Source organism: Ammodytes marinus, assembly GCF_949987685.1.
Source record: "Ammodytes marinus genome assembly, chromosome: 15".
Classification (NCBI taxonomy): Eukaryota; Metazoa; Chordata; class Actinopteri; order Uranoscopiformes; family Ammodytidae; genus Ammodytes; species Ammodytes marinus.
This window is the reverse complement of record NC_137219.1, coordinates 2,212,087-2,227,086: the sequence shown is the minus strand read 5'-3', so window position 1 is coordinate 2,227,086 and position 15,000 is coordinate 2,212,087. Positions and strand designations below refer to the sequence as shown.

General features: G+C 42.0%; 1 protein-coding gene across 1 annotated transcript in view; it reads right to left on the bottom strand.

The window, feature by feature from the left end:
- Positions 1–15,000, bottom strand: part of LOC307261607 (A-kinase anchor protein 6-like) — a gene marked incomplete at both ends in the record, with an annotated part of 80,301 nt that overhangs the window by 42,307 nt on the left and 22,994 nt on the right. The window contains 9 exons of the mRNA XM_080042190.1: positions 5,292–5,392; positions 6,019–6,211; positions 7,066–7,194; positions 8,425–8,565; positions 10,620–10,955; positions 11,580–11,869; positions 12,124–12,303; positions 12,598–12,940; positions 14,333–14,474. Of these exons, the coding sequence (XP_079898316.1) occupies positions 5,292–5,392; positions 6,019–6,211; positions 7,066–7,194; positions 8,425–8,565; positions 10,620–10,955; positions 11,580–11,869; positions 12,124–12,303; positions 12,598–12,940; positions 14,333–14,474 (1,855 nt within the window). The remainder of the gene's footprint in view (positions 1–5,291; positions 5,393–6,018; positions 6,212–7,065; positions 7,195–8,424; positions 8,566–10,619; positions 10,956–11,579; positions 11,870–12,123; positions 12,304–12,597; positions 12,941–14,332; positions 14,475–15,000) is intronic.

Below are 15,000 nucleotides of genomic sequence, written 5' to 3'. Positions count from 1 at the left end.
GCCTGTTACATTTCATTTATGATCATCAGAGGAGAAATTAGACTGTTTCAGAAATATTTAAAAGTTCATCGTAGCGCCTTTGATAAATGATGGATTCATATCACCTCTCTCCATTGTCTTCGTAATATCAGGACATGTAAAATATATAATCTCGTAAAGAAAATCCCCTCTTGGGTGTGGAGATATCTCGCATTAAGTAGCTTTAACGAGTAGTCTATTAAAACTGCATAGGATTTTATACCTTCCGCTGTAACATAGCAAAGCTATAGTGCGTAACTTCTGGCGCCCCCCATGAGGAATTCTGAGTAATTACAACAACACTGTCGGTGCATCGCCATCTACATGAGGTAAAGCCTTCAGTGATGGCACATGGATTTTATACCTTCTGCTGTACGTCCAGGTTTTTTTCTTAGCAGTAGAATCAACAACTGAAACATTTCTTGGGCTCTTCTTGGGGATTTTTCTGAGCTCCTGCACCAGTGTCAGGGGGGGGGGGGGGGACACCAGTTTGTAAACGCTGCCATACTGAGAAATACAGAGAGAGTTTTGTGGAGCTGATAATAGGCTTGATCAACTTTGTGTCAACTTGTTTGGCGACATGGCTTGAATATAACCGATATTACTTTATATGAGAAAGTTACGCACTACAGCTTTAAGTCTGGAAGATGAGGGTTGAACATGGAACGATATTTCTACAGCGCAAGAGAGGGAGAGAGAGAGAGAGTGGGATGGAGAGGGAGAGAAAGGGAGAGAGAGAGAGGGAGAAGGAGAGAGAGAGAGAGGGAGAGAGTGGGATGGAAAGGGAGAGAAAGGGAGAGAGAAAGAGGGAGAAGGAGAGAGAGAGAGAGAGAGAGAGAGTGGGATGGAGAGGGAGAGAAAGGGAGAGAGAAAGAGGGAGAAGGAGAGAGAGAGAGAGAGAAAGCGAGCGAGGGTAAGAGAGAAAGAGGGAGAGAGAGAGCGAGAGAGAGGGAAGGAGAGAGAGAGAGAGAGAGAGAGAGAGTGGCAGAGAACAGGGAACAGCTTTGACATTTCATCAGTCAAATCATCATTAACTGTGAATATTAATGCGTTTTGATGATCACTGGGTCACTGATCCATCCTTCCAAGGACGTTCCTCCTTAACGCTACCGGCCCTTTAAATATTTAAATATTTAAATCTATAAATTCACTGATTGATCGTAGAGTGTATCCGGAGCATTCTCACTGATAATCTTATTTCAGCCGTGACAATCTCGTCCCCTCAAGACAGAGAGACACGGCTTTACATTAATGTCTAAAGCCCAGTTCAGACTAAAGATTCGCCTCGCAAACGACTTGCATCGAGACGGTTTTAGAACATCGCAGACGTGTGAACTGCTCGTTGCAGCGCGTTTTTTTTTTTTTTTTTTTTAACCTTTATTTATACAGGTAAATCCCATTGAGACCGAAGACTCTTTTGCAAGGGAGACCTGTTTTCCTTTCCCACGTTACCATTCACACACACATTCATACACCGATAGCAGGCTAACTATCGACATTCACACGAGGCAAGGTGGGTGAAGTGTCTTGCCCAAGGACACAACAACTATGACACAAGTGGCAGGGCGGGGATCGAACCTCCAACCCTTTGATCATCGGCCGAACCGCTCTACCAACTGAGCCACAGTCACAGAGCCATAGTTGGGGCGTTGCACGGAGTCACAGAAGATTCAACATGTCGAATCACCAGGTCCATTTTGAGAACGTCCAGGCCAGCTCGTTGCCAACAGTTGCTTCTCGTTGTGAGGCGAATCTCTGGTCTGAACTGGGCTTAAAGCTGGGGTATATGATTTCTGATTGGTCAAAGTTAACATGAGCTGTACACTTTGACCAATCAGAGCGAGGCTCCGATTCTCTGTTCTTATTGGCTGTTGGGACTGTCCATTCACTTTGGCACTGACGTTGTTGGTGTGTAGAGCGTGTCAGGGAGGGACCATAGGGGAGGGACCAAAGAGAACAAGTGGAGCGGTTGAGGTATTTGGATTCAAATCTCTATCCCAACTGCCATTTTCTCCCCAAATCCTCCAGCCCAGCTTTAACAGAGCCAGTGTCGAGTGTTCTGCTTACATACCAACACTCTCTGTAAAGTTGATCAAACTTAAAGGTGCAGTGTGTAATATGACATCATCAAGAAAGTTCTACAAAGTTCTAGAATGCAACGCTCCCTGGGTAACCCCAACCCTTTCGAATAATAACAGAAGCTACAGTGGCCTTCAAGGACAAGAACAATTCTAAATTTTAAACAATGCACCTGATGACATTCCAACTATGACACTTTCAAGATGGCGGCACTAGGCCTTGGTCCAAAATATGCAGAAATATGGACATATATGAGACCCTTTCTCAGGGGAAAAAAAATTATTCAAAAAATGTTTTTCAGCTATTATGCACTAAATTAAATGTACTTATGGATATTATAATTACTTGCTACAAAATCTGCTAGGAAATCCAACCGAAAATTCTACACACTGCAGGTTTAACTGACAATATCTTTCATTTGGATGGATAAATATGCCTGTAACTCTTTTCAGATGCTTTACTATCATCATGCAACTAACTCCCCACACAATCAGTTGGAATCAGTTTCAGATTGATGTTTTGGTTTCTATTTTGTTTCATTTATTATCATCATGCATGAAAACTAAGCAGAAAACTCGACACTGGCCCTGTTAAAGCTGGGGTGGAGGATTTGGGGAGAAAATGGCAGTTGGGATAGAGATTTGAATCCAAATACCTCAACCGCTCCACTTGTTCTCTTTGGTCCCTCCCCTATGGTCACACACACACACACACACACACACACACACACACACACACACACACACACACACACACACACACACACACACACACACACACACACACACACACACACACACACACACGAGTTGACATGTAGAGGGTTTTTCTTTTTGTTTGTTTTGTTTTGAGGGGGCAGGAAACATAAGATATTCTTCACCCTGCCTCCTCTTCCTCATGGTTTTATGGATTGTACATGTGAGAATGTTGAAATGAGTTTTGTTGGAAGACATCCATGGACGAAATAAATATAAAATCAAAAACACTACATAGTTAGAAGGATTTTGTGGATTTGGGTTTAGAGGGGCTTTAAAGCGGATACGAGTAACATTTAAATATCTTTTAAACAACCTCATGTTTCCTCTGATAATCATAAATTACCTTTAACAGCAAACGAGACCATCAGTGCAAAGAAAGACGTTTTTAAATAGTTTTTATTACTGCTTTTGGTCTGGTCGCACACCCAGTCCGATTTTCGGTTCGCTCGTGCAGGCTCTATGGTCACATATCCGTATTGGTTGCAGATTTCAGTGTGGCGCTGCAACGCGATTTGAGAAGCCTATCCCTCCAGGTGAGGGAAGGGAAGCGGGAGCCTTGTTTGAGACAGTTATTTGTCGTCATAAATGACTGATAACGGGGCTGAACCATCAAAGAAAAAAAAGAGAATGCAATGAAGAAAAGCGAAAAGGGAGAGTGAGTGATAGGCGGGCGGGAGGACGTTGCCAAGCAACGTGTATACAATTTCACGAGAGCGAAACTAGACTGCTAAATGAATGAGCGGTTGGTACTAACACAAAGTTTGCTTTGCTTCACCATCATCAGATAACCATTATCTGAAATAGTCATTATTTACATCAACAACACAAACACATTACCTCATCGTGATCCATAGTCTACTAACTGCCGTCTCTCATTCATTCGCTTTCTGTGAGGACACAGCTCCGTGAGAGAGAGAGTAGTTAGGTGACGCTGCTGAATCAACTCATTGCAAGCAGGTGTGTGTACTGACTGGCATTAGTTGATGCAGTGTCAAAACCACTCTCACGGAGCCGAAAAGAGTCCTCACACTTTCAACACACGAACATGCACTATATTGCGCCCTTCTCAGTCCACGCTCACGCGCCTGGCACGAGCATTTGCGACAGCGGGCGTCGTAAAAATACTACCGCTTTTGTCCAAAGGGGACGCCAACGTGCCATCTTACTCGTAGTGCCTTTAACAGGGACATTTGGACGTTACAGCTGCAGATTAAACCTGCAGTGTGTAGAATTTTGGGTTTTATTTCCTAGCAGATTTTGTAGAAAGTAATTATAATATCCATAAGTACATTTAATTTAGTGCATAATAGCTGATTTTTTTTTTTGATTTTATTTTTTTTTCCTTAGAAAGGGTCTCATATATGTCCATATTTCTGCATATCTTGGACCAAGGCCTAGTGCCGCCATCTTGAAAGCGTCATAGTTGGAATGTCATCAGGTGCATTGTTTAAAATTTAGAATTGTTCTTGTCCTTGAAGGCCACTGTAGCATCTGTTATTATTCGAAAGGGGTGGGGTTACCCAGGGAGTGTTGCATTCTAGAACTTTGTAGAACTTTCTAGATGATGTCATATTACACACTGCACCTTTAAAACATTGCCGGCAGTGTAAAAGGTATTCAGAAAAATTACAATATCTAAGGTATAAAGATTTTCCAAGCGAAATAAAATAAAATAAAACAATAAAAAAAATATCACAGGAGGCGGTATAGGCGGCGGATACTTTTTATAGCGCTAATTAAACCGAGAAAAGCCATGAGGAAGAAAGTATCCCCCTAGCTATTGACATTTGACCATATTCGATATGACAGAAAAATGACTGATTAGATCACAAGGGCCGAAGCCTCATCAATAAACTGCCTGCCAATCAAACGTGACCTTTGGAGATGAGGTGATGTATTATCGGGCGCTATGGTGCGATCCATAGCCAGGTCTTACAATCCACTATCCATCAAGACTGCTGACTTAAAGCAATAGTGCGTAGGTTTTTGATGTATAGATGAAAAATGTAGTTACATTTTAGTCTTTTTTGCGAAAATTAGTTGAGAGAAAGTTGATTAAGCCTATTAAGCTCCACAAAAGTCTCACTCACCTAAGCACGCTCGCACACACACACACACACACACGCACGCACACACACACACATAAACGCACAAAGAGGTAAGACAACAGCACTACAGTACATGAGTAGTGGAAAGTGAGTTGGCACAAAGTTGATTAAGCCTATCAGCTCCACACAACTCTCTCCGACACTGGTGCAGGAGCTCAAGAAATGTTTCAGTTGTTGATTTTACTATATAAAACCTTTATCAAATTAAATTTACGTTCAGGAAAACAAGCGCAAGAGAGAGAGAGAGAGAAAGAGAGGGACAGACACACAGTAACATACAGACAGACAGACACACAGACAGACAGACAGACAGTATAACGGTCCTTACCTCTATTTTCTTCCACACATCTGGGTCTTTGTCATGTCTCTCGATGTCTTCCAGAAGCTTGTGAACCAGGAAAGCACCACCGTGTCTGTCCACTGGGGGAGCTGTGGAGGGAGTGAGTAGGGAAAGTTTAGTTATTTAGCTATAACTTTGACAGATATATACAGAAGAGTATAAGGGCCACAGGGAAGAAAAAAATTAGAAGAGTATTTATTTATATATTTATTTTTATTTTATATATAGAGGAATTATTTTTTCAGTATGCATTTCGAGAATGAAGTCGAAATTTCGTCTTTTTCCTCGAAAAAAATGGAAGTCCACCTTTTAAGACTAAAATATGTTTTGAATGTTACACAATTGGAAGTAAAAATAAATAAATTTAAGAAATGTAAAATTAGCAGCCAACAACGACAAACAGCCAGGTTAAGATTAAAGCTGGGGTATGTGATTTCTGATTGGTCAAAGTTAACATGAGCTGTACACTTTGACCAATCAGAGCGAGGCTCCGATTCTCTGTTCTTATTGGCTGTTGGGACTGTCCATTCACTTTGGCACGACTTTGTTGGTGTAGTGTAGAGCGTGTCAGGGAGGGACCATAGGGGAGGGACCAAAGAGAACAAGTGGAGCGGTTGAGGTATTTGGATTCAAATCTCTATCCCAACTGCCATTTTCTCCCCAAATCCTCCACTCCAGCTTTAAGGGGAAAAATTAGTGAAAAAGTATAACGCACCACCGTGTATGTCCATCGGGGGCGCTGTCAGCTGTCTGCGGTAGTGATGGCTGTCTGCAGAGGTCCGGCCCTCGTCCTCCTCAGATTGCAGCTCACTGATTGGTCCGGACTCGAGGCTCTCGTCCAATGAGGGAGCTCGGTCGCTGGAGGAGGAGGGGCTGAACCGACTCACCAGGTTACGTCTGTAAGGAAGCTGAGAAGGGAAAGGGTGAGAAGTTGGTAAATATATTCGGTGACGCTTTATATTAAAGCCCCCGAAACTGTTAACCCAAATCCTTCTAACTGTGTCATGTGGGGAGTTAAAGACCTACTTCACCGGTGGGAATATGAAGGTGTATTGAACTCTGAGATCCTATGTAGTATAAATGTGCAAAACATTTTAGAAATCGGATCATCCTACCCTGAGAAAAGGAAGAAAGAGTGTTTTATGGCCCCACTGTCTAACCCTACATTTTCCCATGTGTGACATCACATATGGTAAAATGTAGGGTTAGGATTAACAGGACAGCTGGGCCAAGGGAAGACTGCGGAAAGATGAGGCTGGCTATTATTTTGTATGCAGTATTTTGAACCAATCAGAACAGTTCTCTGCCTGAAAGTTAATTCAAATACAAGCAATATAAAAGGACGTAGTGATAAAACATATAAGTAGCCTACATGTATGTATGTAAATGTATGTAATGTTGTGTTATCTACCAGTGGTGGCAGGCAGAAAGAGAGGGAGAGAGAGAGAGAGAGAGGGAAAGAGAGAGAGATGGAGAGTGAGAGGGAAAAAGAGAGAGAGAGAGGGAGAGAGAGAGGGAGAGAGAGAGAGAGGGAGAGGCATATAAAGAGAGAGAAAGAGAGAGAGAGAGCGGGATAGAGAGAGAGAGCGGGAGAGAGAGAGAGAGAGGGAGAGGCATATAGAGAGAGAGAAAAGAGAGAGAGAGAGAGAGGGATAGAGAGAGAGAGAGAGAGAGAGAGAGAGAGGGAGAGAGAGAGAGGGAGAGGCATATAGAGAGAGAGAAAGAGAGAGAGGGAGAGTTGTGTTAATGTTGTGTTATCTACCAGTGGTGGCAGAGGAGAGGGAAACTCGTCCCCGCTCTCCCCCAGCTCCCAGTCTGCGTTCATCTCTGTCAGATCCCAGTCGTCTACGTCCTGCAAAGCATTGTGGGTAGAGTCACCGCCATCCCGCCTCTGTGAAAGGGTCGACAAAGGCATCAGTGGTTTGATTCTTTGTCACTATATTCTAGAGCTGCAACGATTAATCGACAAATCGATTATTAATCGATTATTAAAATAATCGACAACTATTTTGATAATCGATTAATCGTTTCAAGTAATTTTTTAATAAAAAATGTCCAAATTCTCTGATTTTAGCTTCTCAAATGTGAATATTTTCTGGTTTCTTTAATCCTATTATGATAGTAAACCGAATTATCTTTGTGTTTTGGACATAAAAATACATTTGAGGAAGTCAACATGTGCTTTGGAAAATTGATCAATTTTTCACCATTTTCTGACATTTTACGGACCAAACCACTAATCGATTAACAATCGATTAATCGAGAAAATTATCGACAGATTAATCAATTATCAAAACAATCGTTAGTTGCAGCCCTACTATATTCATGTGTAAAAATAGTGAACTCATTAAGGTTAGATTTCTCACTGTAAAATTGAAAAAGTTGGGAAAACTCAAAATGTCAATGCAACTGTCTGCACTTATTTTCTGAAGGGCAAAGCGTCAAATAAAGCATCAGTGGCTTTGTTTCTTCTATTATTAAACCATGTAAAACATTTCAAGCCAACTGTTTTCACTAGATTTTTGGGTTTTGAAGATAAAACCAAAAGTTTTATGGGAAAACTGCCTTGATTTGAGCCATTTTTGGTTGTGATAAATTATTATTTTTATGTAATGAAAATGTATCTTTTTTTGTATAATCAAATCTAAAATGTGTGTACTCATGAACTCAAGTTAAAATGCATGGTATTATTTTTAAAGGTAATCAATCAAATGCAGAAATAAGAAAATTACGCTTAAAGGTGCAGTGTGTAATATGACATCATCAAGAAAGTTCTACAAAGTTCTAGAATGCAACGCTCCCTGGGTAACCCCACCCCTTTCGAATAATAGCAGAAGCTACAGTGGCCTTCAAGGACAAGAACAATTCTAAATTTCAAACAATGCACCTGATGACATTCCAACTATGACACTTTCAAGATGGCGGCACTAGGCCTTGGTCCAAAATATGCAGAAATATGGACATATATGAGACCCTTTCTAAGGGAAAAAAAATCATTCAAAACATCAGCTATTATGCACTAAATTAAATTATGGATATTATAATTACTTTCTACAAAATCTGCTAGGAAATAAAACCCAAAATTCTACACACTGCAGGTTTAATTAAATTGTGGACGCACCAGTGGTATGGAGTGAGCGAGACTCTCCAGTTTCATGGTGAGCATCTCCGTCTTGTGGAGCTGAGAGGGGAGCGCCAGGAACTCCTCTGACCCAAACCAGTGCACCCTCTCTGGGCTGCATTTGGAGGGAACCGCGGCCCCCTGGAGGAATAAAATAAACATTAAATACTGTATGAAGGTTTTATTTCAAACATGTAAAAAAAACACAACACAATAAAAGGGTAAAAAAAAATTACAAAAGCGAATAAAAAAAATAAAAAAAATTATAAATAGATATATTCATTTAACATGTCCGAAAAGGAGTAGGAAGAAGGTAATTTAATCCTACCCCTTCAACATTGTAGTAATTAATAACCATAACTACCTACATGAACATGAGGCACACAAAGTTGTTTAGTCAAATTTTGTGTTGTGTATGTGGTTTCGTTTTCCTCCCACACGCAAACTTTAGATTTACGATTTTACACTGTGGTTGCGTTCCGAATCGCATACTTTCTACTATATAGTATGTAGAAAAAAAGATTTAGGATGTCCCGATTCTTGTGGCCAGATTTAGGATGGTTAGAAGTACCCGGATGTCCTACTTCATGCGGCCAAGATTGTTAGTGTTGAAAACTGCATCCTATTTGGGCGATTCTGACCCACAATCCATTGCGCACGTGAAGTGACGTCACATCGACGAAGCCTCCATATGAAAACAAACGGGGATGAGACGGATATAAAAGCAAGAGGCAAGATCAAGGCGCAATGTTATGATGAAATAAGAGAGTAAAAGTATGTCCCAATAGTATGCCTACTGCATCCTAACTAGATTCTTTTTATCGTCGGATGAAGTATGTAGAATAGAAAAAAGAAAGAGTATGCGATTCGGAACGCAACCATAGTTTTACTAAACGAGGCCCCTTGCCGGTCACTTCCAAATTGCAATGCAGTCTAAGTTTTTACAATGTCCATACTGACTGAATTCAGAATGACTTTGCCCATCTGCTATGTCCCCCCTCTCTCACATTAATTCACATCCATTAAAGGCCTACTTCACCGGTTTGAATATGAAGGTGAATTGAATTCTGAGATCCTATGTAGTATAAATGTGCAAAAAAAATTAAAAAGAGTGTTTTTTTTAACCCTATATTTCTCCTTCTCGTGACATCACAGAAAGAGAAATATAGGGTTAAAAAAAGCATACTTGTAAATATTACTGTGATGTCACAGTAAAAGACATCACAGTAATATTTACAAAGTAAGTTTTTTTTTTTAACCCTATATTTCTCTTTCTGTGATGTCACGAGAAGGCCTTCTCGTGACATCACAGATGTCATGAGAAGGCCTTTTCTCAGGCTAGGATGAACCGATTTCAATTTTTTTCGCACATTTATACTACATAGGATCTCAGAATTCAATACACCTTCATATTCAAACCGGTGAAGTAGGCCTTTAAGTCTCTCCAGCTCTCCAAACTTTTCCAATTCTCTCATACAAAAACAACTAAAATACTAACTAGACTATCCTACACTTACTAAAGCCCCTATCTCACTGGGCTGCGACAGTGTGCGACAAGTTGGAGACACAAAATTGCGACAAAATATGCGAATTAGCGGCAATTTTCACTTGCAGTCTCACTGAGTTGGTTCCTCACGACACGTTTGCGAATGTCCTGCCCAACACTTGCCAGGAGGTCGCATTTATGTCTGGCGAACGTCTGGCGAGCGTCGCACGAACGGAATGTCAGTCTCATTTTAGTTTCATATGTCGCCAACCCCTCGCAAAGTTGTCTGACATTGCTCGCACTTTCTGACTCGCGGAAACTAAATTGAGAAGGGTTTGCGACGCGTTTGAGACACATGCGACCACTCTGAGACTATTTAGAGACCAGATTTGTCGCACACTTTTTTTGAACATGTTAAAAATTCATGCGACAGGACTGCGCGGCTCTGCGAATCATGCGAGGAAATTGAGACCTCCGCGAACGTTTGGAGACAGTTTAGAGACTCCTTCGCGAATGCAGTCTCCAACCTGTCGCAAACACTCGCAGCCCAGTGAGATAGGGGCTTTAGTCAGGCCTCTTGCTAGTCATTTCCAAATTGCAATGCAGACTAATCCAGTCTTTCCAATGTCCATACTTAAAATTCTCTCCAACTCAACTCATACAAACTTATTTTTCTCAACAAAACAAAACAAAATAAATAAATCCTCACCTTTTGGCCTTGACGCTTCACGATCCACACCGCTGCCTTGCTGTGATTTGGTTGGGGGTCCGATTCCTCACCGGAGGCCTCCATATCCGAGGATAAGTACTGCTCCCTTAGGGGGGAGGGCAATGAGGATTCCCCCTCACTGTGTGTGTGTATCTCCCCATGGGTTTCTGTGTGTCTGGGCGATTCATACTGAGTTTGTGGAGCTTGTGGAGGGAGGGGGGCGTTGGTGGTGAGTCTAGCCCCAGATGAGCTCCTCAAATCGGTCAGAGGTCGCTGTGAGCGGGCGCCCGGCCTGGAGCTACTGTGGTTTCTCTGCAGGTTTCGCCCGTTCATGATCTGTTTGGTTAAAGAGAACCAGTGTTAAAATGAGAAATTCTTGAGGCGCTTGGTTTATTCTAGAGGTGTCTGTTTATTCACGGACTTATAAGGGCACGAGAGAGAAGGAAAAAAAAAATTGTAATTTAAACCTGCAGTGTGTAGAATTTTGGGTTTTATTTCCTAGCAGATTTTGTAGAAAGTAATTATAATATCCATAAGTACATTTAATTTAGTGCATAATAGCTGATTATTATTATTATTTTTATTATTTTTCCCTTAGAAAGGGTCCATATATGTCCATATTTCTGCATATTTTGGACCAAGGCCTAGTGCCGCCATCTTGAAAGTGTCATAGTTGGAATGTCATCAGGTGCATTGTTTAAAATTTAGAATTGTTCTTGTCCTTGAAGGCCACTGTAGCTTCTGTTATTATTCTAAAGGGTTGGGGTTACCCAGGGAGCGTTGCATTCTAGAACTTTGTAGAACTTTCTTGATGATGTCATATTACACACTGCACCTTTAAACATTTCAACTATTTTCTTGAAGTGAAAAATGACAAAATATATATAAATAAAAATTTAAATATGATCATTTATACTGTATATAAAAGTAAAAAACTAGTAAATAAAAACATGGACCAACCTGCAGACTCTCATACGACTGGGAAACATTCTCTGGATAAACCGAGTCCAGTTCCAACCAGAACTTGGATCTGTCTGGAGGATCCATGAGAGAGGGGCTGCTTCGGCTCAGCTCTGCCCCAAACTGGAGCCCTGAAATCGGGCTTCTTCTCGAGCCCTGCCCCCTGGTTCCTCCGTCCGAGAAAAGAGCAGCTCTCTTGGGCAGAGACGGCTGAGTGGGCGAAACGTCCGTGCTGTGGCTCACACCCTGTAAGGGGCGCTTTGCACTCTCACTCAGGGGCCGAATAGTATCTGGAAAAGTCGAAAAAATGCTTGATTTTTAATGTGTGTGTTTTAAAAGGTCTTAAATGTGCTCACCACGCATGTTTTAAAGAACAAGATGTCTCATAAACCATCATAAATCAGACAATTAACAACATATGAACAAATCCTTCTGTAATAACCTTCAGAATAGTGCTAGGAAAGAGTATGGGAAGTTTAGTTGATGTAAGTGAATTAGAATTTGAGAATTTTGGTTCAGAGTAAAAATAAAAATCTGTACATACCTGGCTCAGTGTAGTTGGAGAGGCCACATTGCGTTGTGTTGAATGGCGGAGAGTTGTTGTAGTTTATCGGGTCATTTCCAGGCATGGCGGTGAGTTCAGGTAAACTGTTGTGAAGCTCGCAGTTCGACAGTAACCCTTCGCTCTCCTCTGGCCCTGGTTTTAAATCTGGACCTGGGTTATCTGGATTCAAAATACAAAGAAAAGTTAATTTTTATTTATTTTTATTTATTTATTTTTTAAATATTTTTATTATTATTATTTTAAATACAAAGAAAGTAATTTTTTTTATACATCACACTAAACACACACACATTGAAAATCATAAAAACAAGGGGGCAGTGAAATTGTGCATTTGTATAAAATGATTAAAATTAAATAATGAATAATAAATAAACACAAAAACAAATATATTTTTTCAAAAAAATAAATTAAAAAAAGTAAATTTTTGTGTGTCAATTGAGCGAGTGTACCTACCGTTTGACTGGATTTCCTTAGCAACAGGCTCCTCCTCCTCTTCCTGGTCTGACCCTGTCTCCTTGGTAACAGGCTCCTCCCCTTCACAGTCTGACCCTGTCTCCTTGGTAACAGGCTCCTCCTCCTCCCCTTCACAGTCTGACCCTGTCTCCTTGGTAACAGGCCCCTCCTCCTCCTCTTCCTCACAGTCTGACCCTGTCTCCTTGGCTACAGGCCCCTCCCCCGGGCTGTAGTCTCCGAGCTCGTACGCGGTGATGCCGCAGTCCAGAGAGAAATAGTCTCTGCTGCAGCGGATGGTCAGCTGACCGAGGTCGTCCTCCTCCGTCAGCGCGTCTACACGCGTCTGGGGGGGGAAGGAAGGATAATCAAGTTAGTATTATTCAGCAGGATAGAATTGGGGCGACTGTGGCTCAGGTGGTAGAGCGGGTCGGTCAATGATCGAAGGGTTGGCGGTTCGATTCCCGCCCTGCCACTTGTGTCATGGTTGTTGTGTCCCTGGGCAAGACACTTCACCCACCTTGCCTAGTGTGAATGTCGATAGTTAGCCTGCTGCTATCGGTGTATGAATGTGTGTGTGAATGGTAATGTGTAAATGGGAAAAAGAGTCTCCAGTATGAATGGGATTTACCTGTACGATTAAAGTAAAAAATAAAAATAAAAATGGTGGTTTAAGTCAAAATGAAAGAAATAAATTACGAGAGATTTTCTTCTATTGTACTTTACATAACAGAGTGCACATAGTTTTAAAGAAGACTCAATATCTACAGCACCTCTTAGTTTGGCTTTTAAATGAATCGTATTTATTGAACTTAATGGTGGTTTTGTTTGAAATAAAATAAATAGATTATAAAATATAGTAGACGTGTTTTTTGTTGTGGGTAAACCTGCTTAAAGTAGGTGAAAGGCCACTTTCAAGGTGTGTCATGTTTGTGTGTGTGCGTGCGTATGCGTGCATGTGTGAGTGTGTTTGTGTTTGTGTGTGCGTGCGTGAATACGCGTGCATATGTGTGTGTGTGTGTGTGTGTATTCTACCTGGCTCTGGTCCTGACTGAAGGCCTGCAGTATGTCCGTCTGTCCGTCCGTCCGTCCGTCCGTCCGTCCGTCCGTCCGTCCGTCCGTCCGTCCGTCCGTCCGTCCGTCCGTCCGTCTGTCTGTCTGTCTGTCCGTCTGTCCGTCTGTCTGTCTGTCTGTCTGTCTGTCTGTCTGTCTGTCCGTCCGTCTGTCCGTCTGTCCGTCTGTCCGTCTGTCCGTCTGTCTGTATGTCTGTCTGTCTGTCTGTCTGTGTGTGTGTCTGTCTGTCTGTCTGTCTGTCTGTCTGTATGCCTGTCTGTTTGTCTGTCTGTCTGTATGCCTGTCTGTCTGTCTGTCTGTCTGTCTGTCTGTCTGTCTGTATGCCTGTCTGTAGTGCCTGTCTGTCCGTCTGTCTGTCTGTCTGTCTGTCTGTCTGTCTGTCTGTCTGTCTGTCTGTCTGTCCGTCTGTCTGTCTCTCTGTCTGCCTGTCTGTCTGTCTGTCTGTCTGTCTGCCTGTCTGTCTGTCTGTCTGTCCGTCCGTCTGTCTCTCTGTCTGTCTGTCTGTCTGTCTGTCTGTATGCCTGTCTGTCTGTATGCCTGTCTGCCTGTCTGCCCGTATGCCTGTCCGTCCGTCCGTCCGTCCGTCCGTCCGTCCGTCCGTCCGTCCGTCCGTCCGTCCGTCTGTCTGTCTGTCTGTCTGTCTGTCCGTCTGTCTGTCTGTTACCTGGCTCTGGTCGTGACTGAAGGCCTGCAGTATGTCCGTCTGTCGTGTGTAGTTTCCGTTGGAGTCCTGCAGTCCCTGAAGCAGACGTTCCTTCAACACCAGGACAGACACTCTCAGCTGGTGCCACAGCAGCTGCACAGTCCTGAGACACAACACAATACGTTTAAAGCTGCAGTGTGTAGAATTTCGGGTTTTATTTCCTAGCAGATTTTGTAGAAAGTAATTATAATATCCATAAGTACATTTAATTTAGTGCATAATAGCTGAAAAAAAAGTTTTGAATTGTTTTTTTTTCCTTAGAAAGGGTCTCATATATGTCCATATTTCTGCATATCTTGGACCAAGGCCTAGTGCCGCCATCTTGAAAAGGGTCATAGTTGGAATGTCATCAGGTGCATTGTTTAAAATTCACTCTGAGCTGGTGCCACAGCAGCTGCACCGTCCTGAGACACAACACGTTTATTTATTAGTCAATTGGACACACAGGGCACATTGAAATTCATCTTTTCTCATCGCCCCTCTCAAGTTCCAACACTCCAGAGGGGGTCAGAGTGTTGTTGTTTTTTTCTTTTGAGTTTTCTTTTCTTGGTAACACTTTATAATAACTATCCGTTGTAACTCGTTAATAGATCATTAGTAAACTCTTAATTAATGATTATTAATGATTT